The 27,628-nt window shown below is 61.4% G+C and overlaps 2 protein-coding genes across 3 annotated transcripts; both read right to left on the minus strand.

The window, feature by feature from the left end:
* Nucleotides 1–2,514: 2,514 nt before the first annotated feature.
* Nucleotides 2,515–23,007, minus strand: LOC128829645 (major vault protein-like). 2 transcript variants are annotated; one of them, XM_054015121.1, is made up of 17 exons: nt 22,985–23,007; nt 12,687–12,813; nt 12,326–12,521; nt 12,129–12,252; nt 11,930–12,061; nt 11,219–11,313; nt 10,420–10,656; nt 9,121–9,246; nt 8,594–8,752; nt 7,358–7,596; nt 6,219–6,416; nt 5,795–5,939; nt 5,338–5,549; nt 5,148–5,264; nt 4,770–4,896; nt 3,937–4,125; nt 2,515–3,699 (listed from the first exon to the last, which is right to left on the minus strand). In XM_054015121.1, exons 2-17 carry the CDS (start codon nt 12,806–12,808, stop codon nt 3,568–3,570), a joined length of 2,550 nt encoding a protein of 849 aa, XP_053871096.1. In that variant the 5' UTR covers nt 12,809–12,813; nt 22,985–23,007; the 3' UTR covers nt 2,515–3,567. The 2 variants fall into 2 exon arrangements, with proteins under 2 accessions (XP_053871096.1, XP_053871095.1); XM_054015120.1 differs by lacking the exon at nt 22,985–23,007 and adding an exon at nt 13,678–13,759.
* A 2,287-nt stretch (nt 23,008–25,294) lies between these two features.
* Nucleotides 25,295–27,628, minus strand: LOC128829648 (sulfotransferase 1C4-like). Its single transcript, XM_054015124.1, has 7 exons — nt 27,497–27,628; nt 26,749–26,853; nt 26,531–26,649; nt 26,303–26,429; nt 26,131–26,225; nt 25,855–26,035; nt 25,295–25,409 (listed from the first exon to the last, which is right to left on the minus strand). The coding sequence occupies exons 2-7, from the start codon at nt 26,822–26,824 to the stop codon at nt 25,297–25,299; spliced, it is 711 nt and encodes a 236-aa protein (XP_053871099.1). The 5' UTR covers nt 26,825–26,853; nt 27,497–27,628; the 3' UTR covers nt 25,295–25,296.

Genomic DNA, 27,628 nt, shown 5'->3' on the forward strand with positions numbered 1-27,628 from the left:
TCCAGACAGCAAGTGTGAAAAATCGGGACAGGGGTGGGGGGTAATAGGAGCCTGTATAAGAAAAAGATCCAAAAATCAGGACTGTCCCTATAAAATCAGGACATCTGGTTACTCTACCCCTGCCCCCTCCCTTGCAGCCCCGCCCCTCCCCCGGGGTCTCACCAAACCAGAGGGGGGCGCTGTCCCCGTGCCCCAGCCCCAGCCCCAGCCTGTCCAGGAAGGTCACCGGGGCGGGGGGGGGGGGGGAAGTGCTTCTGCTTAGAGGGGCAGTTCTCAGCGCCAGGTACTCCCAGAGCCCTGGGGGGAAGGGGTCAGACACCCCGCCCCAGACCTCCAAGGGGAGGGGCACTCAACATCCCTGGAGGGGCGGGGGGCCCAGCAGAGGCCCCCAAGGGGACACAAACAACTCCCCCACTCTGACAACAGCTGAAGAAATGGGGGGCTCTGGGGTCCCCTTTCATGCCCCATGGAGCCCAGCTCCCCAAGTACTGAGGTGAGGAGTTCCCTCACCTTTAAAATCCTGCAGGGCTTGGAAGTGGGGATACAAGTGCAGGGTGGCGTTGCCAGGGGGAGAGAAGAGAGGGTGGGGTGGGGGCTGGGAGCCAGGACTCCTGGGTTCTCTCCCGGCTCTGAGAGGGGAATGGTGCTGGGAGCCCGGATGCCTGGGTTCTCTGGACTCACTGTCAGGGACTCTCGCTTGCTGCCGCGCATGAGGAAGGTGAACCTAAGTCTAGCTGGCGACCCCTGCTGGGTGTGTTCTCCAGGTACCTGCAGGGGGCACCAGGCAGGGAGGGGGCGCCGGGCAGGGCCGGGCAGGGTGCACCAGGCAGGGTAGATAAATCTCTGCATTAAGCAGCGTCGCGTAACTTTCCTGTGACTTTGTGCTGGGTCCGTCCATGCGTGACTCTGGTTTCCAGCAACTTTGGGTCAAGGCCTTTGCTACGGGAACTTTGCACTGAGCCCGGGTACAATGTTATCGCCCCGACGGACAGTTCAGGTCGAAGGAAAATGGCTTTTTGCTCAGAGGAGAATAAGATCCCCCGGTCCCCGTCCATCACTTGCCCGTTGGCTGAGCCAGGGGCGGCTGAGGAAGGCGGGAGGCAGTACCTCCAGACAGCAGCACCCCTGGGGAGGGGCTGGAGCCAGACCCCAGGACAGAACACGGGGCCCGGGGGCTCACTGAAGCTCAGACACGTTGGCGGCCTCGGGGGTTAGGAGCAAGCCGAACAGCAGCGGGACCCCCCTGGAGAGACGCAGCATGAAGGCCCAACGGCCACACACAGATTTTGCGGCTGGTGCAGATTTGCGTGAGCGCAAAGCGGCGATAAATGTGAGGTGTCGGGCAGAGGCCCCCGGTCTCATCTTGTCAACACGGGAGCGACAATCCGGCTCCACCCCCCCATCGAACTCACCTGCCAGTGACGTTATGGGGAGCAACTAATGGGGGACAACAAGCCGGAGTGTGTGTGTGTGTGTGCACATGCATGAGAGCATGTGTGTGTGTGTGTGTGCGCCCGCACATGAAAGAGAGCGTGTGTGTGTGTGCACGCCCGAGAGAGAGCGCGCGCCTGTATGTGTGTGTGTGTGTGTGTGATATGTCTCATATGCAGGTGATACCGTGTGGATTGATACGTGTGTTACCAATCAATGTGTCGTTTGTCTCCCCCCCCAAAAAGAGCCCGGGCAGGGCGCTAAGTACAATCCCTAGGCCTAGGAAGGGGGGGCTTGGGAAGCCCTCTCTGACCCCTCCCCGCTTGGACAGACCCTGGTGCCTGCGCTGCATCTGCCGGGCGGCTTCCCTCAGAGACAGGGACCGGCTCCTCCGAGCGATCCCCCTCCTCCAGCTGGGCAATGAGCTGTTCTTTGGTGAGCCTCCCACTGCGCAGCCCCCTCTGAATGGACAGCTCCACCAGGTCGCCCTTAAGGCGCTTCACATACATCCCCTCGCCGGCCCCTTGCCAGCCTGGGTGCTGGTTCCCCGTGTATCAGCCCGTTTCCAGGTCACCGCCTCAGCTTCTCCGCCCTGAGCCTGTTGCTGGCTGACTCTTCACCACACCTGGTCCCCGGCAATCCTCCTTTGGTCACTGCTCCCCAGTCACTTACTGCAGGAAGCGCCGTCCACGGGGTGAAGTAGATCCCACCGCTACCACCAGTTGTCATGGAGTGGGGGAGTCAGGGCCCTGCACCCTCACTTCCTGTGATTCCATGGGACTCTCAGCCAGCAGACCGGGAGGTTTATTGGCTGACAGGAAAATCCAGACCAGGGCTTGTGGGTACAACCAGGATCCCTCAGCCAGGTCCCTCTGGGGGGCAGGGGGCTCAGACCCCAACCCTGGGTCTCCCTCCAGTTCCCAGCCAGCTCCAAACTGACCCCCCTGGCTCCTCCCCCAACCTTTGCCTAGTGTCCCAGGCAGGTGGCACCTGGCCCCACCACCTCCTGGGCTCAGGCATTGTCCCTCGAGGTGTAGAGAAATCTCTGTATTTAACGATCTTTATAAATCTTTATGACATTGCATCTTGCATGATATTATTTTGTATTTCATATGACTTGGCCTTGTGCCTCTATTTTCATACAACTTTGTATTAGATTCCGATATAGAAAATTGGTAGAAAACTTTGTATCAAATGTTCTAGCCCCTAAGGATAGTCTAGTTAAAGTAAAAGAAACATGTGCCTTTTTGCTAGAAGTAGAATAAGATCTTCCCCCCCCACGTAGTAATCAATTGCCCTATTGACTGAATGAGGTCTGAGTGAGTGAGGCTTGGAAGACACCCACCTCCAGACAGCTACAACAGTTGGAGAGGGGCTGGGAGCCAGAGCAAAGGACAATACAAGTCGTCAAGTGGGCCCAATAAAGAAGAGCAGACATATTGAGGGCCTCAGGGAGTAGAAGCCAGCACCTTCTTTAGCAAACCCCCTCTTGGAGCAGCATTGGGACACCACCTGGAGAAAAGCAGCACAAAGACCAACAGCCACAGACCCAGATTTTGAATCTGGTCTAGATTTGCATGAGAGGGAAGCTGCTATAAAGGTGAGGTATCTTGCAGAAGGACCCCGGGTCTCATCTTGTCAGCATCAGAGCATGGACCCGGCTCCACCCCTCCCCCATCTAACTCACCTGGCCAGTGCAGTTAAGGGGAGCAACTAGTTGGTAACAACAGCAAGATGGAGAGAGTGAGTGTGTGTGTGTGTGTGCATGACTGTGATATATCTCATATGCATATCATAGAGTATTAATTGATACCTATATTACTAATAAATGTGGTGTTTTGCCTTATTCCCCCTGAAAAGATCCCGTATAGTACTTTGAGTACAACAAAGGAGAGTCTCCCACTCCCATGCAGGCAGTCCCAGTAAAACTCCCCTGCAACATTCAAATTAATTACAAATAAAATTAAAGTGATGAATTAAATCAATCGAACAAACCCTCCCTAGATCAGGCTAACATCACAGTCCCCGCTGAGCCCAGACCCCGCCCCCATCAGCCACGACCCACCACGTCGGCTGCCATCTTTATTGCAGACTGTAAGGCACACTGGGGTCCCGTTTCCATGGGGGGCGGGGCCCTCACTCCTGGGGCCCCGGGGGGGGCCTGGGCAGGATGCCCAGCAGCCCCCCCGCCGTGGAGAAGAGGTTGATGGGGGAGGAGCCGTCGGTGATGAGGGCCGACTGGAGACCTAGGCCCTTCAGCAGCTTCACCTGGGGGGAAATGGGGGGGGAGTGAGGGAGTGAGTGAGACCCCGCCCCCAGCCCCTCCCCCACCCGTGTAAGCTCCACCCCTCCTGGGCCCCACCCCCAGAACCCTCCCAACCCTACCCTGCCCACTCCATCCCTACAGCAAGCCCCGCCTTAGCCCCACCCATGCCACCAGTGATTGCCCAGGCCCCGCCCCTAACCCCCTCCCCCACCCTGCTCTAAGCCCCGCCCCCGGCCCACCTGCAGCTCCGGCCCGGCCAGCGCGATGTCCCGCAGGGTCTCGGGCCCGATGGCTTCCGTCACCTGCTGGAACTTCTTCACCTCCACCTCGGCCAGCAGCTGGGCCCGCGCCGCCTCCTGCTCGCCCTGCGCCCGGGCGAAGCGCAGCTCCTGCTCCCGCGCCTGGCACAGCCGCGCCAGCTCCGACTCCTGCGCCACCGGGGGGGGACAGGCTCAGGGGGAGCTCTGAGTCCTCCCCCGGGGCCCCGCCCTGCCACCGGGCCCCCCCACCTCCTGCCCCAGGGCCCCGCCCCCTGCTCCCCTGGGGCCCCCCACCTCCTCCCCCGGGACCCCGCCCCGCCACCGGGCCCCACCTCCTCCCCCAGGGCCCCGCCCTGCCACTGGGCCCCGCCCCCACCTCCTCCCTCGGGGACCTGCCCTGCCACCGGGCCCCACCCCCTCCTCCCCTGGGGCCCCGCCCACCCACTGGGCCACACCCACCCTCCTCCCCCAGGGACCCCCCACCTCCTCCCCAGGGACCCCGCCCTGCCACCAGGCCCCACCCCCTCCTCCCCTGGGACCCCCCACCTCCTCCCCCGGGGCCCCGCCCTCCCACCGGGCCCCGCCCCCTCCTCCCCTGGGACCCCCCACCTCCTCCCCCGGGGCCCCGCCCTCCCACCGGGCCCCGCCCCCTCCTCCCCTGGGGACCCGCCCTCCCACCAGGCTGCACCCACCCTCCTCCCTCAGGGACCTGCCCTCCCACCCTCCCACCGGGCCCTGCCCCGCCTCCTCCCCCAGGGACCTCCCGCCGGGCCACGCCCCCTCCCCAGGCTCCCCCAGCCCCGCCCACTCACTGTCTCAATGGCGGCTGCCTCCGCCTTCAGCTTGGCCTGTTCCACAGCCGCCTCCCCCGCGATCCGCGCCGCCTCCGCCTTGGACTGGGCCTCGGCCCGCGCCGCACCAGCGCTCTCCACTGCCGCGCTGGGAGGGGCCGGAGAGAGTCACAGACCCCCACGTCCGCCCCCCGGTCTCCCGGATCCCCCCCAGATCTCCCCCCAATCCCACCCCCAGAATCCCCCGATCCCTCCCCTGGCCACAGACTCCCCCCGATCCTGTCCCTTGACACTGAGCCCCTGTGACCCCCTGATCCCGCCCCTGGCCCCAGCAGATCCCGCCCCTGGCAGCTGGCCAACCTTCCCCTGACCCCCCATCGCCCCCCCGGTTCCCCCCACCTCAGTGCCTCCAGCTCCAGCAGCTCCTTCCGGGCTCGCTCAGCCTCCGCCTGGTCCAGGATTTTCTGCCGCTCCAGCCGCCCCCGGGCCTCCTGTTCCAGCCGCTCGGCCTCGTGCCTGGGGGAGACGGGCTGGGGTGAGGGGGGCTGGGGCAGGGCTGGGGGGGAACCGGCCCCGGGGGAGCCCGTACCTGGCGGCCGCCTCCTGGGAGTTGGTGGTGATCTCGATGGCCAACTGGACACTCCTCTGCAGCGCGTCCCGCGTGCGCTGGTCCACCGGCTCCACGCTCTGGATGTCCACGCTGCTCACCACCAGCCCGTTCTGGGGGAAGCGCAGGCAGCTCCGCACCTGCAGCTCCGCGTCGAAGCCGAACACGGCCGAGCAGATGATCCGGTTCGAGTTCTGGGGGCAGGGGTGGATTGTGGGACGCTGGGGGAGCACCCAGAACCCCCATATTCCCCCGCCGCCAGCCTGGCAGGTACAACCATGGGACCCAGACGCGCGGCCAGCCCAGGGACCCTCCCGGGAAGCGGCGGACGGGGGCCCAGCTCCAGGATGCACCCCAGGGGGTTCGGGGCGTGGGAGCCCAGGGCTGAGCCGGGAGGAGGCAGGCCGGGGGGGGGGGCTGCGAGGGGGGGCCCCCGTACCTTGTGGAAGTCGTCGAAGCTGACGGAGGCCACGGCCCCGCGGATGCGGGAGGCCAGCGCTTTGCAGGCGTCTCCCACGAAGTCCGGGACACTGAAGAGCCGGGAGAGCGCTGGGGGGTCGGGGGGCGACGGCACCTCGAAGTGCCTGGGGGGGACAGCGCGGTTGGGGGGCTGGGGAACAGGCCTCCTCAGTCCCCCTCCCTGCAACCTCTGCCCCCCCACTCCCCAGCCCCCCCGCCCCAGGCAGACGGCAGGGAAGGGCCAGCGCTGGGCCCAGGGGCAGGGCCCCCAAGAGTGGCCTGGAGACCCCGAGATCGGGGCAGTGCTTGGGCTCCGGCCGGGCCAGCCAAGAGCAGGCTGGGGTGGGGGGCCCCTGACAGGGCCTGTGACACCCCCGTGCTGCCCCTCCCACCCAGCCCCTCACCAGTTGTAGGCCAGCTGGAGCTGCAGCCGGGCGTGGTCGGCCGTCTCGATGGTGACGATGTCGGTGCAGAAGTCGGGGCCCAGCAGCAGGCAGAGTGAGCGGCGGCTGTGGGGGGTCTTGGGCCGCCCCCCCGACAAGCTGAGCACCGTGAACTGCTCGTCCGGGCCCAGCAGAACCAGCTCCGGGCCCAGCACCACCCTGCGGGGGAGGGGAAGGTGACCCCACACGCCGGGGGAGGGAGCCCCATGAGATGCATCCAGCCCCCCCCGTAGATAAATCTCTGATCGTTTTCATATGACTTCACATTGTGCCTCTTCACATAACCTTGTGGTGGGTCTACCCACGTGTGACCTCAGTTTTCATGAAACTTTGTATCAAAGCCTCATATAGAAACTTTGCATTGCCCTTGGTATAATGTTATAGCCCCTATTAAGGATAGAATAAGAGAGAAGAAAAATGTCTTTTTGCTGGGAGTAGAACAGGATCTTCCCCCCCACTCTTAATCAATTGCCCTGTTGAATGACCGAGGTGTGGATGAGGAAGGTGGAAGGCAGCACCTCCAGACAGCCTGAACCCTTGGAGAGGGGCTGGGAGCCAGGCCCAAGGACAATAAAACGTGTCAAGTGGGCTCATTAAAGACAGGCAGACATATTGATGGCCTCGGGGGTTAGGAGCCAGCACCTTCTTTTGGGAACCCCCCCTTTGCAGCATTGGGACAACACCCAAAGGAAGCAGCACAAAGGACCAATGGACACAGACACAGAGTTTGCATGAGAGGGAAGCTGCTATAAACGTGAGGTGTTTTGCACAGGACCCCGGGTCTCATCTTGTCACCATCGGAGCATCCATCCGGATCGGCAGAAGCCCGGCTCCACCCCTCCCCCATCTAACTCGCCTGGCCAGTGCAGTTAAGGGGAGCAACTAGTTGGTAATAACAACAAGACGGTGTGTGTGTGTGAGAGTGTGTGTGTGTATATGATTGTGATTATAGATCTATCATATGCATATAATACAGTGTTAATGAATACCTGTATTACTAATAAAAGTGGTGTTTTGCCTTATTCCCCCTGAAAAGATCCCGTGCAGTACTTTAAGTACAACACCCCGCCCCGAGTCCCCCCCGCCCGCCCCCTGCTCACCTGGACTTCCGCTCCTGGTAGTCGTACACCTGCACAGCAGCGTTGTGGGGCACCCGGTAACTCACCACCCGCGACATGTTGCGGGGCCGGTCCTCACCTTCTTGGGGGGGCCCCCTGAAGCGGTCGGCCACGGGGTCCCGGCCCGAGGACAGCAGGGCCTCCACAGTGGGGGGCAGCTCCTTATCCCATAGCTCCTCATCCTGCGTCATCTTGTAGGTGTGACCGATCACCGCCCGCACCTGGGGAGAGGGGGGAGTCAATGGGGGGCTCAGGAGCCCATGGGGGGCAGGGGTATGGGGCACTGGTGGTGAGTGGGGCAGGCCAGGAGCAGTGGGGGGCAGGGATATTGTAGATAAATCTCTGATAATTTTCATATGACTTTACATTGTGCCTCTTCATATAACCTTGTGGTGGGTCTACCCACGTGTGACCTCTGTTTTCATGAAACTTTATATCAAAGCCTCATATAGAAACTTTGCATTGCCCTTGGTATAATGTTATAGCCCCTATTAAGGATAGAATAAGAGAGAAGAAAAATGTCTTTTTGCTAGCAGTAGAACAAGAGCTCTCCCCCCCACACACACTCTTAATCAATTGCCCTGTTGAATGAATGAGGTGTGGATGAGCAAGGCATGGAAGGCAGCACCTCCAGACAGCCTGAACCCTTGGAGAGGGGCTGGGAGCCAGACCCCAGGACAATAAAACGTGTCAAGTGGGCTCATTAAAGACAAGCAGATATACTGATGGCCTGGGGGGGGGGGGGGGGGGTTAGGAGCCAGCACCTTCTTTTGGGAACACCCTCTTTGCAGCATTGGGACAACACCCAGAAGGAAGCAGCACAAAGAACCAATGGACACAGACACAGAGTTTGAATCTGGTATAGATTTGCATGAGAGGGAAGCTGCTATAAAAGTGAGGTGTCTTGCAGAGGACCCCGGGTCTCGTCTTGTCAACATGGGAGCATCGATCTGGATCGGCAGAAGCCCGGCTCCACCCCCTCCCCCATCTAACTCACCTGGCCAGTGCAGTTAAGAGGAGCAACGTGTGAGTGCATGAGTGTAATATATATATATATATATATTATATGCATATGATACAGTGTTAATAAATACATGTATTACTAATAAATGTGGTGTTTTGCCTTATTCCCCCTGAAAAGATCCTGTGCAGTACTTAAAGTACAACAATATGGGGCACTGCGGGAGGCTGGGGGGCAGGGTTTGGGGCCCCGCTCACCTTGCCTGTCTTGTTGTCACGCACGTAGACCCCCTCGTTCTCGCCCAGGAGGATGGTACAGCGCCGCTCCAGCACCTCCACCTCTGCCGGCGGCACGTACTCCCGGGGCCCCCAGATAATCCAGCGATCGCCCGGCTTCCGGTGCAGCTCACCACCATCCTGCGGGTGGCAGAGATCCCAGTGCCCCTCGCTCCCGACCCGCAGCCGCCTGCCCCCGCAGCTCTCCCGGTGCCCCTCACTCCCGACCCGCAGCCCCTGCCAGCCCAGCCCTGCCCCCCCAGCTCTGCCAGTGCCCCTCACTCCCGACCCGCAGCCCCTGCCAGCCCAGCCCTGCCCCCCCAGCTCTGCCAGTGCCCCTCACTCCCGACCTGCAGCCCCTGCCAGCCCAGCCCTGCCCCCCCTCCAGCTCTGCCGGTGCCCCTCACTCCCGACCCGCAGCCCCCTCCTAGCCCAGCCCTGCCCCCGCCCCCCAGCTCTGCCGGTGCCCCTCACTCCCGACCCGCAGCCCCACCCTGAGCTTCCCCCACCTCATCCAAGTCCTCCAGCTTGCTCAGGGCCCGCAGCAGCAGCCCTTCGTCCTCCGAGAGGATGTAGATGTCCTGGATCCCGTCCTTCAGAGACTCCCCTGGCTGGAGGAAGAACGACTTCTCCCCCTGGAGCAATGAATGGGGGCGGGGGGGGGGCTCCGTGAGAATTTCCACAGTACCCAAGAAATATGGGGCGCATGTATGGGCATGTAGTCTAGGTAATATGGTAATATCAGTTACTGTGCATATAAACTAGAAAATACGGCAAGACCATGCCTCAATGAATATTTTATTCCTTTTCCCACTTATTGCCGTAGAAACAAGGCAACACCTGCCCAGGTAGTCTGCAAAATACGGTTAGACCCACCCGGCTCTAAGGTGAGGAGCTGCTGCTTCTATTATTCGCCATATAGCCTAGAAAATACAGTAAGCTCTTGCCTATAGTCTAGGAATTACAGTAACCCCCCTTCCAAAGTGGAAATACAGTAACCATCTGCTCCTATACCCTGGGTAATACGGTACCCCCCCCCCCCCGCCTCCAGCTGTAGCCTACGACCTGGCAACAGCCACTCCCCGCCCCCACCATCTATAACTGCAGATATATTCTGGTATATACGGTAGCTGGCTCCTAGGTTAACCATCGCAGTCTAGCCACAGCTGTCGCTTTATTTCTACTAATTACGGTAGACGCAGCCCTTCTGGGTCCCATTCGGTTACCGTACTTCCTAGGATACAGGAGGCTACAAGAAGGCGGTAATTAGAAAGGTAACTATGACATCCCATAGAGGCACATCATTACCATAATTACTAGCATAAACGTGCCCCACAGCTATACATAGGGGTGCTGTAGTTATATCAGAGAAACAAAACTACCGTATATGTTAGAATAAACCTGTACCAATAATATTTGGTTACCCTATGTACTAGGATAAATATGTCCCTACAAGATATAGTTACCATATATAATGGTGTAAATACGCCCAACGAGATACCCATCATTTCCATAGTTACTGACACAAGCGTCCCCCCAACATAATATGCACTAGCATAAAGATTCCTCAGGATACAGTTGTACTATATTTACTAGAATATAAGTGACCCATGCTTAGTAGAATACACATGCCCCACAGCACTACCACATTTAGTGGAATAAATGCGCCCCAGGAGCTATGCAGCCTTACCAGAGCCATACCTGACCATACACACAGTACAACAAGTGCTACCGTATTTCCTACAGGACACGTGGCCCCGGAGTTCACACTAGTACCAGATTGTCACGGACACACGTGGCCACTATACCTTGATCACCTTCTCCTGGCCCAGCTGCGGCTTGCCGTCGGGCCCCACGGGGTCGCACACCACGCAGTACTGGCGGCTGCTCAGTGTGGTGATGTCCACAATGCCCACCACCTCCTCGTAGACGTCCGGGATGTAGGCCTCGCTCTGCGCTAGCGTCACCAGCCACTCCTCCCCTGTCCGGCGCACCGTGTCCTGCGGGTCCCGGAAGGTCTTGGTGGCGCGGAGATGCAGCGCCCTCTACGGGGGAAAGGGGAACACGGCCGTCGGCATGAGGGGAGCTGGGTCCTGGCTATTCCCTCCTTCCTCAAGGACCCCCGACTCCACCCCATGTCCACCTACTCTCCCCTGCCCAAGACCCCCCTCTTCCCCACGGTCCCCCACATTTTCCCTTTGTCCATGGGGTCGACCCCACACCACTCCTTCCCCCCTAGCTCACATCCAGCTTCCCCCATTTTCCTCCCCGCCCCGGACCAGATCCATTTCACTCCCTCCTGACCCTGGACTCTCCCATCCCCTCCGCTCCCAGACAGCTCCATGCCCCAATCTCATCCTGTCCCCCCACCGGGGCTGGGAACCCTCCAACCTCAGTCCCACCCCCTCAGCCGATAAGGAGGCCACCTCACATCAAGGGAGCTCCTCCCCCGAGTTGGGAACCCAGCCCCAGCCTGTCCTTCCCACCCCAGCACCCCCACCCACCCCAGTGCAGATCGCGCACACACACACACCAGTGCAGAACACACACACAGTGCAGATCACACATCGACTGCCACCAGCACCCCTTGCCCACCCCTCCACTCACCTTTTCTGTCAGCAGAAAAGCATCCACAATGTCAACCACCTCCTCAAACACGCCAGGGAGATACGCACCCACTCGCTTCACCAGCCACTCCTCACCTGGGGGGGAGAGAAACATGGCTACACGTGGGGAGTGACGGGCACCGGCAGAGCTGGGGGGCGCAGGGCTGGGCTAGCAGGGGGCTGCGGTTCGGGAGTGAGGGGCGCCAGCAGGCCGGGGGGGGCAGGGCTGGGCTGACAGGGACTGCGGGTCGGGAGTGAGGGGCACCAGCAGAACTGGGGGGGAGCTCAGGGCTGGGCTAGCAGGGGGGCTGCGGGTCAGGAGTGAGAGGGGGGGGGGGAAGGGCAGGGGGGCTGTGGGTTGGGAGTGAGGAGCGCAGCAGTCTGGGGGGGTGCGGGCAGGGCAGGGGGCTGTGGGTCAGGAGTGAGGAGCGCAGCAGTCTGGGGGGGTGCGGGCAGGGCAGGGGGCTGCGGGTCGGGAGTGAGAGGGGGTGGGGGAAGGGCAGGGGGGCTGTGGGTTGGGAGTGAGGAGCGCAGCAGTCTGGGGGGGTGCGGGCAGGGCAGGGGGCTGTGGGTCGGGAGTGAGGAGCGCAGCAGTCTGGGGGGGTGCGGGCAGGGCAGGGGGCTGCGGGTCGGGAGTGAGAGGGGGTGGGGGAAGGGCAGGGGGGCTGTGGGTCAGGAATGAGGGGCGCGGCAGGCCGGGGGGGGGGGGTACCTGTGACGCGCCGGGTCCCCTCCCGGTCCGTACACTCCTTGCGGGCCCGGAGCCGGATGGCCTGGTTGTGGCGGATGACGGTCGCCTGGCTGATTTCCACCACCTCCACCTCGGTGCGCGGGATGTAGGTGCCTGCGGGAGGCTGGCGTTAGCTGTGGCCGGCCGGGCTCCGCCCCAGCCCCCAGCCCAGCCCACTCACCTGGCCCCTCAAAGAGGAATTCGTCCCCAGCCACGTACTTCTCCCCCTGGTCGTCCTCAAAATCCAGCAGGGCCTTGAGGTGCAGGGCGGTGTCCGGCAGCACCACCTGCAGGGCCGTGATCCCCTGGGGGGAGAGGGGGGTCAGGGCGAGGCTCGGGGGCGCGCTGGCTCTGGGCCCGCCTGGGGCTGGGCGTTACCTGCTGGATCTCCTCTCCCGGGTAGAGGGGGAAGGGGGGCTGGCTGAGCCGGATCTCCAGGTCCGCGTGCCGTAGCAGCGCCTGCCCCGAGGCATCGAACTGCACCCCGGCGCCCGGCGCCCGCAGCACAGGGTTCAGCACCGCGCAGTAGTGCCGGGGGGGCACCGTCACCATCTTGGCGGGGGGAAAGACGACCCTGCGGGGTGGGGGGAACACATCATGGGGGTGCTGGGAACCGACCCTGTGACCCCCCAGCCCCCATACACCCCGCCCCCTGGCCTCTCCCCATCCCATCCCATCCCAAGCAGCACAATCCCTCTGCCCCCCGGCCCAGGCCTGCCCCAGCTCCGGCGCCCCTCACCGTTCATTGTCCTGGCGGATGTAGGTCTGCGGCCCCACCTCCACGCGGGTCACGTTGGAGTTCTGGTCCAGCACGTGGATGTAGTGGTGCGGGGGGATGCGGATGATGGACTCCTCGGCCATGTCGGCTGGGGGGGGTGGGAATTAGCAGCCCCCGGATCAGCCCCAACCCAGCCCCCAATCCCAACGCAAATGGAGCGACCGGCCCAGCCGCGTTCCCAGAACCCTCTGCACCAGGGCCCCGCTCGCGGCTCCCTGCCAGCCCCGATCGGACCTGACCCACGGCCCCAGGCACCCACACTAGGATCTCCGCCCCCCCGCCCAGAATTTCCCCTCTGGCGAGAACCCGCCCACTTTACAGCCCTAATCCCAGAGCAAACACAGCAACCAACACCCAGCCACGTTCCCAGAACCCTCTGCAGCAGGGCCCCGCCCGCGCCAGGACCCCCCCCCCAATATCACACTCTCGGGGCACGCGCGCCAGGGCTGACCCCCCCATCCTGCAGCTGGGGCGCCCGCGCCAGGACCCCCCCCACCAATATCACACTCTCGGGGCACCCGCGCCGGGGCTGACCCCCCCATCCTGCACCTGGGGCGCCCGCGCCAGGACCCCCCCCCCAATATCACACTCTCGGGGAACCTGCGCCGGGGCTGACCCCCCCATCCTGCACCTGGGGCGCCCGCGCCAGGACCCCCCCCCCAATATCACACTCTCGGGGCACCTGCACCAGGGCCGACCCCTCCCCTGTCCCGTGCCCGGGGTGCCCGTGCCAGGACCGCCCCCCCAGTGCACCAGTGTCAGGGTCCCCCCAGTACTAGCCCCGGGGTTGCCTGGTGACCATCGAAGCAGTGACTCAGGTTTGCGGGGGAGGGGGGTGTTTGGGGGCAATCCCCAGCCCTGACCTCAGAGCCCCCCACACCTCCCCTCGCTGGGCTGGGCGCCCCCTCCCGCTGCTGCCCCCCAGGGCTGGGCCCCCGCTCCACAAACCTACCAGTTGCTTCCTGCAGGGCCCAGCTGGGACTGAGCCAGACCCGCCCAGGGCTGGGGCTGGGAGGGACTCGCTTAAAGGGGCAACGGAGCCACCCCAGCAGTCCTGGGCCGGTGGACCCCCCTTCCCCCAGCTCACAGCCCCCCCAGACCTGCCCACCCCTCCCCCCGGCTCACAGCCCCCCCCAGACCTGGCCCCCCCTTCCCCCAGCTCACAGCCCCCCCAGTCCTGGGCCCCCACCTTTCCCATGTCTCACAGCCCCCCCCCAGTCCTGCCCCCCCAGTCCTGGGCCCCCCCTTCCCCCAGCTCACAGCCCCCCCAGTCCTGCCCCCCCTTCTCCCGGCTCACAGCCCCCCTACTCCTGCCCCCCTTCCCCATCTCAGTCCCCCCCAGACCTGGCCCCCCCTTCCCCCTTCTCACAGCCCCCCCCCAGACCTGGGCCCTCCTTCCTCCGACTCACAGCCCCCCCCAGTCCTGGGCCCCCCTTCTCACAGACCCCCCAGACCTGGGACCCCCCCTTCCCCCGGCTCACAGCCCCCCCAATCCTGGGCCCTCTTCACCTGCTCACAGCCCCCCCCCAGTCCTGGGCCAGTGGACCCCCCTTCCCATCACAGCGCCCCCAGTCCTGGGCCCCGTGATGGAGCAGGGAGGGGGGTGGAGCCCCACACGGGGGGGGTTGGGAGGACCAGGGAGCGGGGCCCGACACAGGGGTGGGGGGCAGGCTGGGAGGACCGGGGGCTGGTGTGACGCAGCAGGGAGGGGGTGGACTGGCCTGGGGGGGTCGCAGGGGAGTTGGCTGGGACTAGCTGCATGGGGGGGTGCGGCAACACCTGAGCAGGTGACCCGAACCGGGCAGGGGTGGAGCCAAGGGACAGTGCCGGCTCTAGGAAGAGTGGAGCCCGATTCCTGCCGGCAAGCCCCGCCCCCAGGAATCGGGCCATGTTCCAGCCGGAGTCGCGGGGCTTGTGTCCGGACCGGTGCCGCTTGGGCTGGGGCTGGACTGGTCCGCGCCTCCCCAGAGCCCTCCTCCTTGCGCCCCCGCCCCAGCTTACCTGCTGCCGCCCGCCACCGCTTGTTTTCAGACTTCCCGCGAACATCTGATTGGCGCGAAGCAGGGGAGGGGGAGGAGCGGAGGGGGAAGTGAGCTGGGGGCGGGGGTGGGGTAGACAGCTGTGGGACCCTCTTAGGCGCGGGGCCCGATTCAGTGGAATCGGCTGAATCGGCCTAAAGCCGGCCCTGCCAGGGGACACTGGCCGAAGGCTGGGGGAGGGACCGGGGGGGAGTGAGACATCTGGGGGGCAGTTTGGAGCTGGCTGGGAACTGGAAGGAGCCCCAGGACTGGGGTCTGAGCCCCCGGCCCCCCAGAGGGACCTGGCCGAGCTGAGGTGGAGATGGCTCCTGCAGGGTTATGATATGGGCGTGGGCCATTGTGCCGTTAGGAGTGTGATAGAATATCTCATTGACAGGTGACAGGGCCAGAGAGTTAATTACCTCCCAGACTGACCTGACCCAGGGCCCAACTGTAGCGACTGGTTCGGAAGATCTGTTCATGAGCAGAGCTGGGAAATGCAGCCGGGGTTGTTAGAGGTAGACGGGAGCTGGGTGCTCAGGGCTTGTGGGGTCAGCAAACAAGTCTGGTCTATTGCTAGAGCTTTGATTCAAAGGTCAAAACAGGAATATTAACATTTATGTTGATACTTGAGGGAAATAGTATTATTGTCTCTATGTCTCTTTGAAGGTTGTGGTAACCTGGATCTGAACTGTTTAATGGATAAATGACCCTGTGCTAATTGCCAGGATGTTTGGAAGGAGAATTAGGCCTATTGTTTTCTCAGGCCGAAAGGCTGCTGGAAATGTATAAGACCCTGGGACACGATCCTGCTTCATCTCAGATCTGCTTTGGGTTTCAAGAGGGGGAAACCTTAAGCCACAAGGATTGAGATCCCCAGTCACTGACTGGAGCCACCCTGAATATGGACATTGGACTATAACCTCTGGACTATTTCTAAAAGGACTTTTGGCAACGACAAGCTCATCTCTGCTGTGTCTGAACCTCAAGAATTGAATTCAAGTCTGTCTGTATATTGATCTGTTAACCAACACTCTCTCCCTTTTCTTTTTTAATACGTTTTAGTTTAGTTAATAAGAATTGACTATAGGGTGTATTTTGGGTCAGATCTAAGTTGTAATTGAACCTGGGTGTGTGGCTGATCCTTTGGGGTTGGAAGAACCTTTTCTTTTATAGGAAGAGATCAGATTGTCAGGAATCCTCATCATATCTGACGTGTGTGTCTGGACGGAGGCCGGACGCTGGGCACTTTAAGGGAACTGCGTTGGTTGGACTCTGAGTAACCAGTGAGGTAATACAGAGGCTGGTTGGTAAATCTAAGTATTGGAAGATCCACCAGCATTTGGGGTTTGGTGCCCCGTTCTGTTTGCTGATTGAGTGACCTCAGCCAGCTCCCACGTGCAGCACCGTCACAGCCATGTGAAGGGAAGCGCCAGCGAGACGCCGCCTGCCACACAACACTTGGAAAGGTGAAAACCTGGGGCGGGAGCACCCATGGAAAAACATTGGTGGGTGCTCATCACCCACCGGCCACTCCCTGTGGCCCCGCCCCTGCTCCCGCTCAGCTCCGCCTCCAGCACCACCGCATCCTGCGTCTCCCCCCTCCCTCCCAGCGCTTGCGTTGCGAAACAGCTGATTCGCGGGGCAGGGAGGGAGGGGGAAGAGGCGGGGCTGGGGCGGGAATTTGGGGAAGAGGTCCAATAGGGGCAGGGAGGGGGCGGAGAATTTGGGGATGGGGTTGGAACGGGGGCAGGGGCAGGGCCAGGGGTGGGGAAAGGGTGGGGGCGAGGGGTGGGGGGGCGCGGGCATCCACCAGCGCTGGAGAAAGTTGGCCCCTATGAGCCCCCTGGCCCCGTGTTCTTGTCCTGGGGTCTGGCTCCAGCCCCTCTCCCAGGGGTGCCGCTGTCTGGAGGTGCTGCCTCCCGCCTTCCCCTCGCTCAGCCAATGGGCAAGTGATTAACGGGGACGGGGATGGGGGGGATCTTATTCTCCTCTGAGCAAAAAGCCATGTTTTTAACATTATCCCAAGGCTCAGGACAAAGTTTTCTAGATAAGGCTCTGATACAAAGTGGTATGAAAATAGAGGCATAATACAAAGTCACGTGAAAGTTCTGTGAAGATGTTAATGCAGAGATTTATCGACATTGTCCCCCTTTTGACCTCTCAAGAACAATTCTTGAGTGGTCACCATCTAAATCTTCTGTATCTGTTTTAAAGCTACGTATTGGGTCATGGTCTCAGCCTGTGGTTTCAGTTTGGAGTCCGTGTGTTACCCAGCAGCCCGTGCAGAGCGTTCGAGCCAACGCAGGGGGCAGGGTTAGGGGATGACCTGCTGCCTGGGCAGCTCCCAGGATCTGTGAGCACGACAGGAGTTGTCGTCGTAGGGCGCGCAGAGGATCTGTTGCAAACAAACCAAACAATCATAACCAGGTGAATAGAACTAAAAACATGACAACTGACAACACCAGCTATAGCAACACAAATGCAAACAATCAGAATCATCATTGGGAAATACACTAAAACCATCACCATAACTGGGTACACTGACAAACAGAATGAGGCCCAAGTTTGATGCTGCAGTAGCCATCGAACTATAAAAGTCAGAGGTGGTGGGTGCCTCGGGGGGGGGGGAGCTGCCGCAGGGGTGGGCGCCTCAGGGTGGGGGGGGGAGCTGCCGCAGGGGTGGGCGCCTCAGGGTGGGGGGGTGGGGAGCTGCCCAGGGCTCAGGGGGAGGGGGCGCAAGGTGGAAGTTTCGCCTGGGGCGCGAAACATCCTTGCACCGGCCCTGGTGGGAGCACTGTGCTAATTTGTTTCTACGCTTCCAGCTTTCAGGCTCTGAACTGGAACGTCAGGAGAGCTGGTACCAGCTGAAGAGTTACAGAAACACCACGGTTATAGTGTCGCCACAAAGTCTGTGTTCAGTGTCCGTGTCTGTCTGTGGTGGGTGTCCTGGGCTAGCACTGGGTCCGGAGAGAGAGGGGATACTACACTAGACAGGGTAAATGCCTTTTCCTCTCTCTACTTCCCCCATCTCCAACCAAAGTATCAATCGCATCCATCTCTGGCCAAAAGACTTTGGTCCCCAATGCATCAGGTTATTTTTTGTTAGGTTCTCTGATAATCATTTTGTTGTTGAGTTTTGTTATTGATACATTTGTATTGTTAGTTACATTTGCTTGTATTGTTAATTCCACACTTTGCTCTATGCACTCTGGTTCTACTTCCCCAAGCCCTGAAGGGTAGTTCTTGGGCCCCCATCACCTGTAAGACCTTGTGTAGATAAATCTCTGATCATTTTCATATGACTTTACATTGTGCCTCTTCACATAACCTTGTAGTGGGTCTACCCACGTGTGACCTCGGTTTTCATGAAACTTTGTATCAAAGCCTCATATAGAAACGTCGTATTGCCCTTGGTATAATGTTATAGCCCCTAAGGATAGAATAAGAGAGAAGAAAAATGTCTTTTGGTAGCAGGTTTCAGAGTAGCAGCCGTGTTAGTCTGTATCTTGCATCTGATGAAGTGGGTTCTAGCCCATGGAAGCTTATGCTCAAATAAATGTGTTAGTCTCTAAGGTGCCACAAGTACTCCTGTTCTTTTTGCTAGCAGTAGAACAAGATCTTCCCCCCCCCCCCCCCCCCGCAACTCTTAATCAATTGCCCTGTTGAATGAATGAGGTGTGGATGAGCAAGGCAGGGAAGGCAGCACCTCCAGACAGCCTCAACTGTTGGAGAGGGGCTGTGAGCCAGACCCAAGGACAATAAAACGTGTCAAGTGGGCTCTCTAAAGACAAGCAGACATATTGATGGCCTCATTAGAAGCCAGCACCTTCTTTTGGAAACACCCTCTTTGCAGCATTGGGACAACACTCAGAAGGAAGCAGCACAAAGGACCAATGGACACAGACACAGAGTTTGAAGCTGGTACAGATTTGCATGAGAGGGAAGGTGCTATAAACGTGAGGTGTCTTGCAGAGACAACTGTGGTACCCCTAGAAAATCTTATTTGTTGTGTGTGCTGGCGGCGACTGGGGCGGCCAAAGATCCGACCGCCGCCGAAGGACCCAAAATGCTGCCCCTCAAATGCTAGCGCCCTAGGCAACCACATAGGTCGCCTAATGGGTTCCACCAGCCCTGGCTCCCACCAGGGCAGACCCCGCTCAGTCTCTGCCACAGTGTGTTTGGTACTTGGGGCTGCACAAATGCTCACTAAGTGGTGCATTTCTTGTGAGTGTAAATCCTCCCTTTCCCCAGAAAAAGACATTAACACTCCAGCCAGAAAACAAATTCCGTTTTCAAAGCCCCAGCCACTTTGCCATGGCCTGGAGCTCCGAGGCAGAAGCAGGCACTGTTGTTAACTGTTTTAATGGCATTCTGGCCCTGGGAGGAGGAATCTACCCAAATGCCCCCTTCCCAGTCTCCAGGGGGGTCCCAAAAGTCTGCCCCCTTCTGGGGTCTCAAAAGTCCCTTCTCCTGACGTTACTGCTGCCATTGATCTATTTGCAAATCCCAATGTTTGTTCCAGTTGTTTAATGAGGGATTTACAGCGGTTATGGTCAGCGGGGCTCTCCCCTGTTCTAATGTGAACTTTTTGACCATTCCCTGTAATACCTGGTTTCTTTTTCATTGTTTTCCTTGTTCTTTCATGTGCTCCTGTAAGATTTGCGAGTGCTGCTTTAACTCTCTGTACCCGTCCTAAGGGCATCTACCTGGCTTTGGGTGCTAATGGACAGACATTTCCATTTCTCTGCTTCTGCAGCAGAGGCTTGTAAGTCTTCAGCGGCAGCTCCAGGGACCAGTGCTCCAAGCCACGGGGGGCGCCCTACCAGTCCCTGTGAAGGCGGTGTCACGGAGTGTGGGGGACTCAGGGCCCTGCACCCCCGGCTTCCTGCGATTCCCAATGACTCTCAGCCAGCCAGTAAAGCAGGTTTATTTGGATGACAGGAATACAGTCCAAGACAGGTCTTGCAGGCACAGACAACAGGGCCCCCCTCAGTTAGGTCCATATTGGGGTCCCTGGGCACCCCAGCCCCTTGCGAGGTCAGAGCCCCATCTGCCTCCCAGCCATTCCACCAGCCAGCTCTGAACCTCTCCTTCAGCGACCCCTCCCCCAGCCTTTGTTCAGTTTCCCGGGCCAAGGTGTCACCTGGCCTCTAACCCCTTCCTGGGTTCTCATGTTACATGCTCAGGTATTCTCCGATCAGTCTCCCATCCCCCAACGCAGACTATCCTAGCCACACTCCCCTGTCAGCATTCACAGACCACAGTAAGAACAGTCCCAGTTTGTCACATCTCCCCCCTTCGAGACCAAACTGAGCGGGGTCACTTTAGCCAGTGACCCGGGGAAGTTCGAACCTACCCCCGTTCCCATGGATGCCCCCGCATCCCTCCCATTCCTTGCTGAGAATTACACCAGGCCCCTCCAGTTTCACGCCCCCCCTTCGGTCGGGGTGCTTGATGGCACTCGCAGTTCGCATGTGGGAAGGTTTATGCGGCCTGTGCCCTTTTCCCACCCCCATACCTCTGGGGTTCCAACTGGGCTGTGGTCTTCTCCCAGCGCTCCAGTCTGGAGGTCTGTGCTTTGGGCTCTCTTGGTTCAGAGCCGCCCTTTTAACCTTGGCCACCCTCCGGAAAGGCTCCTCTATGCTGGGCAAGGGTCCTAAAGCTGTTTTCCCCTTGTCCCGGGCCCTCCTCCCCCTCTGACAGGGGTCACAGGATCCGCAGTACTGTCGGACAGTAACAAAGACCCCAGGCCAGTAAAAGCTCCGTAGCAGCCTCTGCTGGGTACGCCAGGTTCCCTGGTGCCCTGCGAGGGGAATGTCATGGGCCCGGCACAGCAGCTGGCAGCGATACTTCTGGGGTACCACCAGCTGCCTCCTGATCCCCCCTGACTCCATTTTCCCTGGGGGAGCCCATTCTCAGTACAGGAACCCCTTCTCCCACAGGAACCTTTTCCGGCCACCTCGTCCCATGGTCTGTACCGCATTGAGGTCGGCCAGGTCCCTTATCTTCCGCAAGGAGGGATCTCTCTGCAACTCGGCCTGGAACTCAGCAGCTGGGACAGGGATGGCCACCTGCTCTTTCTCGCCCGCTGGGTCTGAAGCTGCAGCCTCCGTGAGCCGTGTCCCTGGGCGTTCCCTCCCCACCAGGTTAGGGTCCTGCGCCTCAGGCAAGGCACCCCCCCCCGGAGGCCAGGGCGCAGTGCCCCTCGCCGGCTCTGACTGCGGGTCACAACCAGGGCACCCTGGGGGTTGCTTGGCCAGTTCTCCAGGTCCCCCCACCATCAACACCGCAGTGGGCAAATACGGGTGTACCCCCACGTCCTTGGGGCCCTCCTTGGCCCCCCACTTCAGGTGTACTGTCACCATGGGCACTTTGACTGGGGTCCCACCCACCGCTGTCAGGGTCAGGTAGGTGTCGGGCACCACCCGATCTGGGGCCACCGCCTCGGGCCGGGCCAGCGTCACCTCTGTGCCCGTATCCCAATATCCATTGACCTTCCTCCCATCCACCTCCAGGGGAACAAGGTACTCTCTCTGCAAGGACAGCCCCGCGCCCACCGTATAAACCAAAAACCCTGAGTCTGGAGCCAGAGGAGCTGGCCTGGAGCCCTCCTCCCTCCTTAGCAGGTGGTACGCTGCCAGCCCCCCTTGCCTGGGAATGCTGCCTCTCGCCCGGCTGGGTCTCTACCCAGTCAACGCTCTGTGGGTTCGGTCTGCTCAGTCTGTCCCTGAGCCTGGGGCACTGGGACCGTATGTGGCCTTTTTGGCCACAGTGGTAGCAGCCCATGTCCCGTGGGTCCCCTCGAGTGGGTCGGATGGACCTGACACTGGATGTTCCCCTTTGGTGGGGGTTTTCCGTATTTCCTCGCTGGGAGGTCCCATGGTGACTCTTGCTCTGCGTTGTGGTGGGACTGTTCCTTTGGGACTCCTCCCTGTCATCCCCTGCCCGACTGTTCACAAACTCGTCGGCCAGCTGGCCTGCATGCTGCGGGTTCTGTGGCTTTTGGTCCATCAACCATCGCCTCAGGTCGGATGGGCACTGCTCATACACGTGCTCCAGTACGACTAGGTCAAGCAGGTCCTCTATAGTTTGGGCCCCAGCTGTCTACTTGCGGGCATACCCCTGTGCCCGGTTGGCTAGTTGTAGGTATGTGACCTCACGGGTTTTACGCTGACTCTGGAACCTTTTCCAGCACATCTCAGGGGTCAGCCCAAACTCGCGGAGCAGGGCCTTTTTGAACAGTTCGTAGTCCCCTGTCTCCGCCCCTTTCAGTCGGCTGTACACCTCCCTGGCTGTGGGGTCCAGTGAGGGAATGAGAAACTGGAGCCTCTCTGCAGGGTCAACCTGGAGCAGCTCGCAGGTATTCTCAAAGGCCGTCAGGAAGGTATCCATGTCCTCCCCCTCCTTATGCTGGGCCAGGAAGCACTGATCAAAGCTCTTTGCAGTCTTGGGTCCCCCCTCGCTCACCGCAGCCGGGGCCCCACTGCTCCTCAGCCTGGCCAGCTCCAGCTCATGCTGACGTTGGTCCCGCTCCTGCTTCAGTTCTTGCTGCCTTAACTCGAGCTCTTTCAGTCTTATCTCCCATTCACATTCCAGTCGCATCTTCTCCCGGGACAGGGAGCTCCGCCGGGACGATCCGCTGCTGGCCGCCGGGGTCGGGGTGTCCTCGGTATTCGCTGGGCTTCCCCCAACCCCTCCCCTAGGTATAGGTAGGCAGGGTCTCGGGATGTCCTCGGCAGCAGTCTGACCCCTCCCAGCCATGTCAGGCCCCGGGGCCCACGCTGCATCCGCCGGGCGGCTTCTCTCAGGGACAGGGCTCGGTTCATCCAAGCGATCCCTCTCCTCCAGCTGGGCAATGAGCTGTTCTTTGGTGAGCCTCCCAATGCGCAGCCCCCTCTGCCTGCACAGCTCCACCAGGTCGCTCTTAAGGTGTTTAGCATCCATCTTCCTGCTGGCCACTCGCCGGCCTGTGCTCTCCGCTTTCCACTGTTCCAGGGGGCCCCCTAGTGTGCCAGCCCTTCTTCAGGTCACCCCTCTCTGCCAGGGTCGAGCTGCAGACTCCTCTGCCCTGGGACCGCTCGCTGCGATCCCCCGGAGGACCCTGTTACTGCAACAGTCCTTCTCGCTGGTCACACACTCCCAGGGGTGAATCGCCCCCTGAAACCGTCTCTCTCTGACTCTTCAGCCCACCTGGTCCCCGTCGATCCCCCTTCGTTTTACTGCTCCCCAGTCACTTACTGCAGGAAGCGCCGTCCACGGGGTGCAGTAGATCCCACCGCTGCCACCAGTTGTCACGGAGTGTGGGGGGACACAAGGCCCTGCACCCCTGGCTTCCTGCGATTCACCATGACTCTCAGCCAGCCAGTAAAGCAGAAGGTTTATTTAGACGACAGGAACACAGTCCAAGACAGGTCTTGCAGGCACAGACAACAGGATTCCCCCCAGTTAGGTCCATCTTGGGGTCCCTGGGCCCCCAGCCCCCTTGGGAGGTCAGAGCCCCGTCTGCCTCCCAGCCATATCACCAGCCAGCTCCTGAAACTCTCCCTTCAGCGACCCCTCCCACAGCCTTTGTTCAGTTTCCCGGGCAAAGGCGTCACCTGGCCTCCAACCCCTTCCTGGGTTCTCAGGTTATATGCTCAGGTATTCTCCCTCGGTCAGTCTCCCATCCCCCAGTGCAGGCCGTCACTCCACACTTTCCACTCAGCATTCAAAGACCACATTAGTCTCAGTTCATCACAGGCGGACTTCGGTGGCTTGCCTGCAGGAGGTCCGCCAGTCGCTGAAGCCTGGAGCGGCAAAAAAGCTAGAGCCGCCCCTGAAGTCTTGGTGCAGTTTTCTGTTTTTATTTGTACATTCAGGCAGTTGAAGGGATCCCTCATTACAGGTTTTTCATAGAAGCCAAACTGCGGCTGATTCCTTTCTCATTGGAGTTGAGCGTTTACATATCAATAAGTCCCTAGTCAATTTGTCTTCTAGGTCTGAAATTGTGTAGACATCAGCTAGCGCTTGATCAGACCAAGGTCGAGGGACAATGTCGATAAATCTCTGCATTAACATCTTCACACAACTTTCACGTGACTTTGTATTATGCCTCTATTTTCATACCACTTTGTATCAGATCCTTATCTAGAAAACTTTGTCCTGAGCCTTGGGATAAGGTTAAAAACATGGCTTTTTGCTCAGAGGAGAATAAGATCCCCCCGTCCCCGTCCATCACTGGCCCGTTGGCTGAGCCAGGGGCGGTTGAGGAAGGTGGGAGGTGGCACCCCTGGGGAGGGGCTGGAGCCAGACCCCAGGACAAGAACACGGGGCCCGGGGGCTCGCTGAAGCTCAGACGCGTTGGCGGCCTCGGGGGTTAAGAGCAAACCGAACAGCAGCGGGACCCCCCTGGAGAGACGCAGCACGAAGGCCCAACGGCCACACACAGATTTTGCGGCTGGTGCAGATTTGCGTGAGCGCGAAGCGGCGATAAATGTGAGGTGTCGGGCAGAGGCCCCCGGTCTCGTCTTGTCAACACGGGAGCGACAATCCGGCTCCACCCCCCCATCAAACTCACCTGCCAGTGACGTTATGGGGAGCAACTAATGGGGGACAACAACAAGCCAGAGTGTGTGTGTGCACGCGCGCATGAGAGCATGTGTGTGCGTGTGAGAGAGAGCGTGTGTGTCTGTGCGAGAGAGAGAGCGCACGTGTGTGTGTGAGATATGTCTCATATGCAGGTGATACCGTGTGGATTGATACGTGTGTTACCAATCAATGTGGCGTTTGTCTCCCCCCGAAAAGATCCCGGGCAGGGCGCTAAGTACAATGGGGGGGGGGGTCCTCTGGACACCCCCTCTCACCAACTGACTAAGCTGCTCTTCCCCTCCCAGTGCTTCCCCATCACCCTCTGGCTGCCCCCCTCAGCCCCACACCGCCAGGCTCAGAACCGCCCCCCTCGGCCCCACCCCCATCCCTGTACAGTGCATGGCAGCCCCACAGCATGCGCTCCCTCATGCGCCTGGCCCCTGGGTGATGCACGCCGGGAGCCCGGCCGGTGCTGCAGGGCATTGTGGGAGGCGGGCTCCCAAGGGACACTGGGGGCCGATATGGGACCTGATGCGTTCTCTCAGCCGGGGGCGGTCGTGAGGGGGCCAGTGAAAGGGGTTGGGGGAGACGGAATCCTATGGGGAGGGCCCAGAACCGCCCCAGAACTACAGCTCCCATAAGAACGCGATGCCCCCCATGAGCCTCCGTGCCCCAGCCTGGCCATTCCACAAAGCACTCTGGGCAATGTAGTCCAGCGCCCCCGGGGCTATGGGGGGGGGGGCACTGCTGTGGGAAGCTCACGGCGCAGAGACCCTCCACTGCTCTGGGGGCGAAGGCGGCGAGGGGCCCCGGGGGGGGGGGCAGTGACCCGGAGGTGCCTGGTTAATTCTGTGCAATGGTTTATTCCAGGGGACCCCTAACAACCAGCCCGGCCCCAGCGAGCCCAGAAACTGCGGCATGAGAATCGCTGCGTTAGCCACCGGGGAGGGGCCAGCTGGGGGGCCGTGGGCCCTGCTGCCCCCTCAGAGCCGGGTGTGGAAACGCAGGTCACTCCCCTCCATCCGCTGGGCCCATTTGGCGTCAAACCGCTCGCTCTGCGCCACCGTGAACTGGGTCGTCCAGTCGCCCACCGTGCCTGAGGGGAGAGAACCCTGGTGTCCGGGCTCATAGCGATGTGACCCCCCACCCCTCCCGAGCTGGGAGAGAACCCAGGCATCCGGGCTCATAGCAACCCCCACCCCCCCTGAGCTGGGAGAGAACCCAGGCATCCGGGCTCATAGCAACTCCTCCCCAGGGGCGGTTCCAGGCATCAGTGCAGCAAGCGCGTGCCTGGGGCGGGAAGCCGCGGGGGGCTCCATGTCTGCGGGAGCTCCACCGGGCCCGCGGCTTCTGCGGCAATTAGGCAGTGGGGACGCCGATGGTGCGGCACCAGCGGATCCCCCACAGGCGCGCCACCAAAAGCCGCCTGACGGCCATGCTTGGGCGGCAAAATACATAGAGCTGCCCCTGCACTGGCCCCAAGACCCCCCCCTCTCCCCGAGCTGGGAGAGAACCCAGGTGTCCGGGCTCCTAGCCCCCACCTTTGCGCATGAAGGGGGATACTGCATGGTCCAGGATGAAGGGGGGCACCGTGCTGTAGTTGGCCATGGGGTTCTCCCTCATGCTCTCGAACGACGTGCGCTCGACGATAGTCTCCAGAACCGGCTCCGGCAACTCCCGGCCCAGGAACCGACCCACCTTCTGGATCTCACTTCTGGGGTCCTGGCGGAGAGACACAGGGCACTGCCGGGGGGAAGCTCGCGGCGCCAGGGGAGCCCGGCCGGGGGCACCGCCGGGGGGAAGCTCGCTGCACTCACCTTGTGGAGCTCCTCGTAGAAGAGGTAGAGGATTCGGTGCTTGTCCCTTGCGTCCCACCAGGCGCGGACGTGGTCGAACCAGGAGCCCCAAGGCACTGTCAGAGAGACGGGGGGGGTCAGGCTGGGGGGCTCAGAGCGGAAAGGGGGGGCTGGGCCAGCCAGGTTCACTCACCCCCCCCAGACAGAAAGTTCTCTAGATACTGGTCCCAGCAGCCCGGGGCCGGGAGCCACTGGTTCATCCGTTGGAAATGGAAGTAGGAGACGGCGTTGTCCTTCGGGTTCCGTGCCATGTAGATCACCTGGGGGGAGAAAACAGGGAGAGAACCCAGGCGTCCTGGCTCCCCCCTCCCCCCCAACCTCCAGCCGCCCCCCTCCCAGGAGAGAACCCAGGTGTCCTGACCTTACAGTCCTGCTCCCAGAAGGAGGGGGGCACTGGCTCCAGGGGCAGGTGGGTTTTCAGGGTCCGTGGGGGGGGCATCGCCACAGCCTCTTCAAACCCTGAACCAGACGGGGGCACCGGTGAGTGGGGTCCAGACCCCGTGGCACGAGCCCCTCCCCCGCCCCACCGCACGGGACCCCCTCGGCCTGGCTCACCACGCGGGAGGGGGCGGGGCGGGCAGAGCTCCAGAAAGGGGATGCGCTGGTAAATGGGGGCACGGCAGCACTTCTGGGGGTCCCCGTCCTGCTGGATCATGTCCACGATCTCCTGAACCCACGTGGTGCCTGCGGAGACGAGAGACCTCAGCCCTGCCGGTGCCCCTCACTCCCGACCCGCAGCCCTGCCGGTGCCCCTCGCTCCCGACCCCCAGCCCTGCCGGTGCCCCTCGCTCCCGACCCGCAGCCCTGCCGGTGCCCCTCGCTCCCGACCCCCAGCCCTGCCGGTGCCCCTCGCTCCCGACCCGCAGCCCTGCCGGTGCCCCTCGCCCCTGATCCCCAGCCCTGCCGGTGCCCCTCGCTCCCGACCCCCAGCCCTGCCGGTGCCCCTCGCCCCCGATCCCCAGCCCTGCCGGTGCCCCTCGCTCCCGACCCCCAGCCCTGCCGGTGCCCCTCGCCCCCGATCCCCAGCCCTGCCGGTGCCCCTCGCCCCCGACCCGCAGCCCTGCCGGTGCCCCTCGCCCCCGACCCCCAGCCCTGCCGGTGCCCCTCGCTCCCGACCCCCAGCCCTGCCGGTGCCCCTCGCCCCCGACCCCCAGCCCTGCCGGTGCCCCTCGCCCCCGACCCCCAGCCCTGCCGGTGCCCCTCGCTCCCGACCCCCAGCCCTGCCGGTGCCCCTCGCCCCCGATCCCCAGCCCTGCCGGTGCCCCTCGCTCCCGACCTGCAGCCCCCGCCCAGCTGGTCCCCTCACTCAGACCCCGTCCCCACTCACCCGCCTTGGGATAGGTGCAGATGAGGAGATCGTCAGGCCGGGCCTGGAAGCCCCATATCTGCCCCCACAGCTGCGCCGTGTTGCTGGGCAGCGGGACCCCGCGGACGGCCACCAGCTCGCAGCGAGTGACCA

This window comes from Malaclemys terrapin, unplaced genomic scaffold (genome assembly GCF_027887155.1).
Source record: "Malaclemys terrapin pileata isolate rMalTer1 unplaced genomic scaffold, rMalTer1.hap1 H_1, whole genome shotgun sequence".
In the NCBI taxonomy this organism is placed as follows: Eukaryota; Metazoa; Chordata; order Testudines; family Emydidae; genus Malaclemys; species Malaclemys terrapin.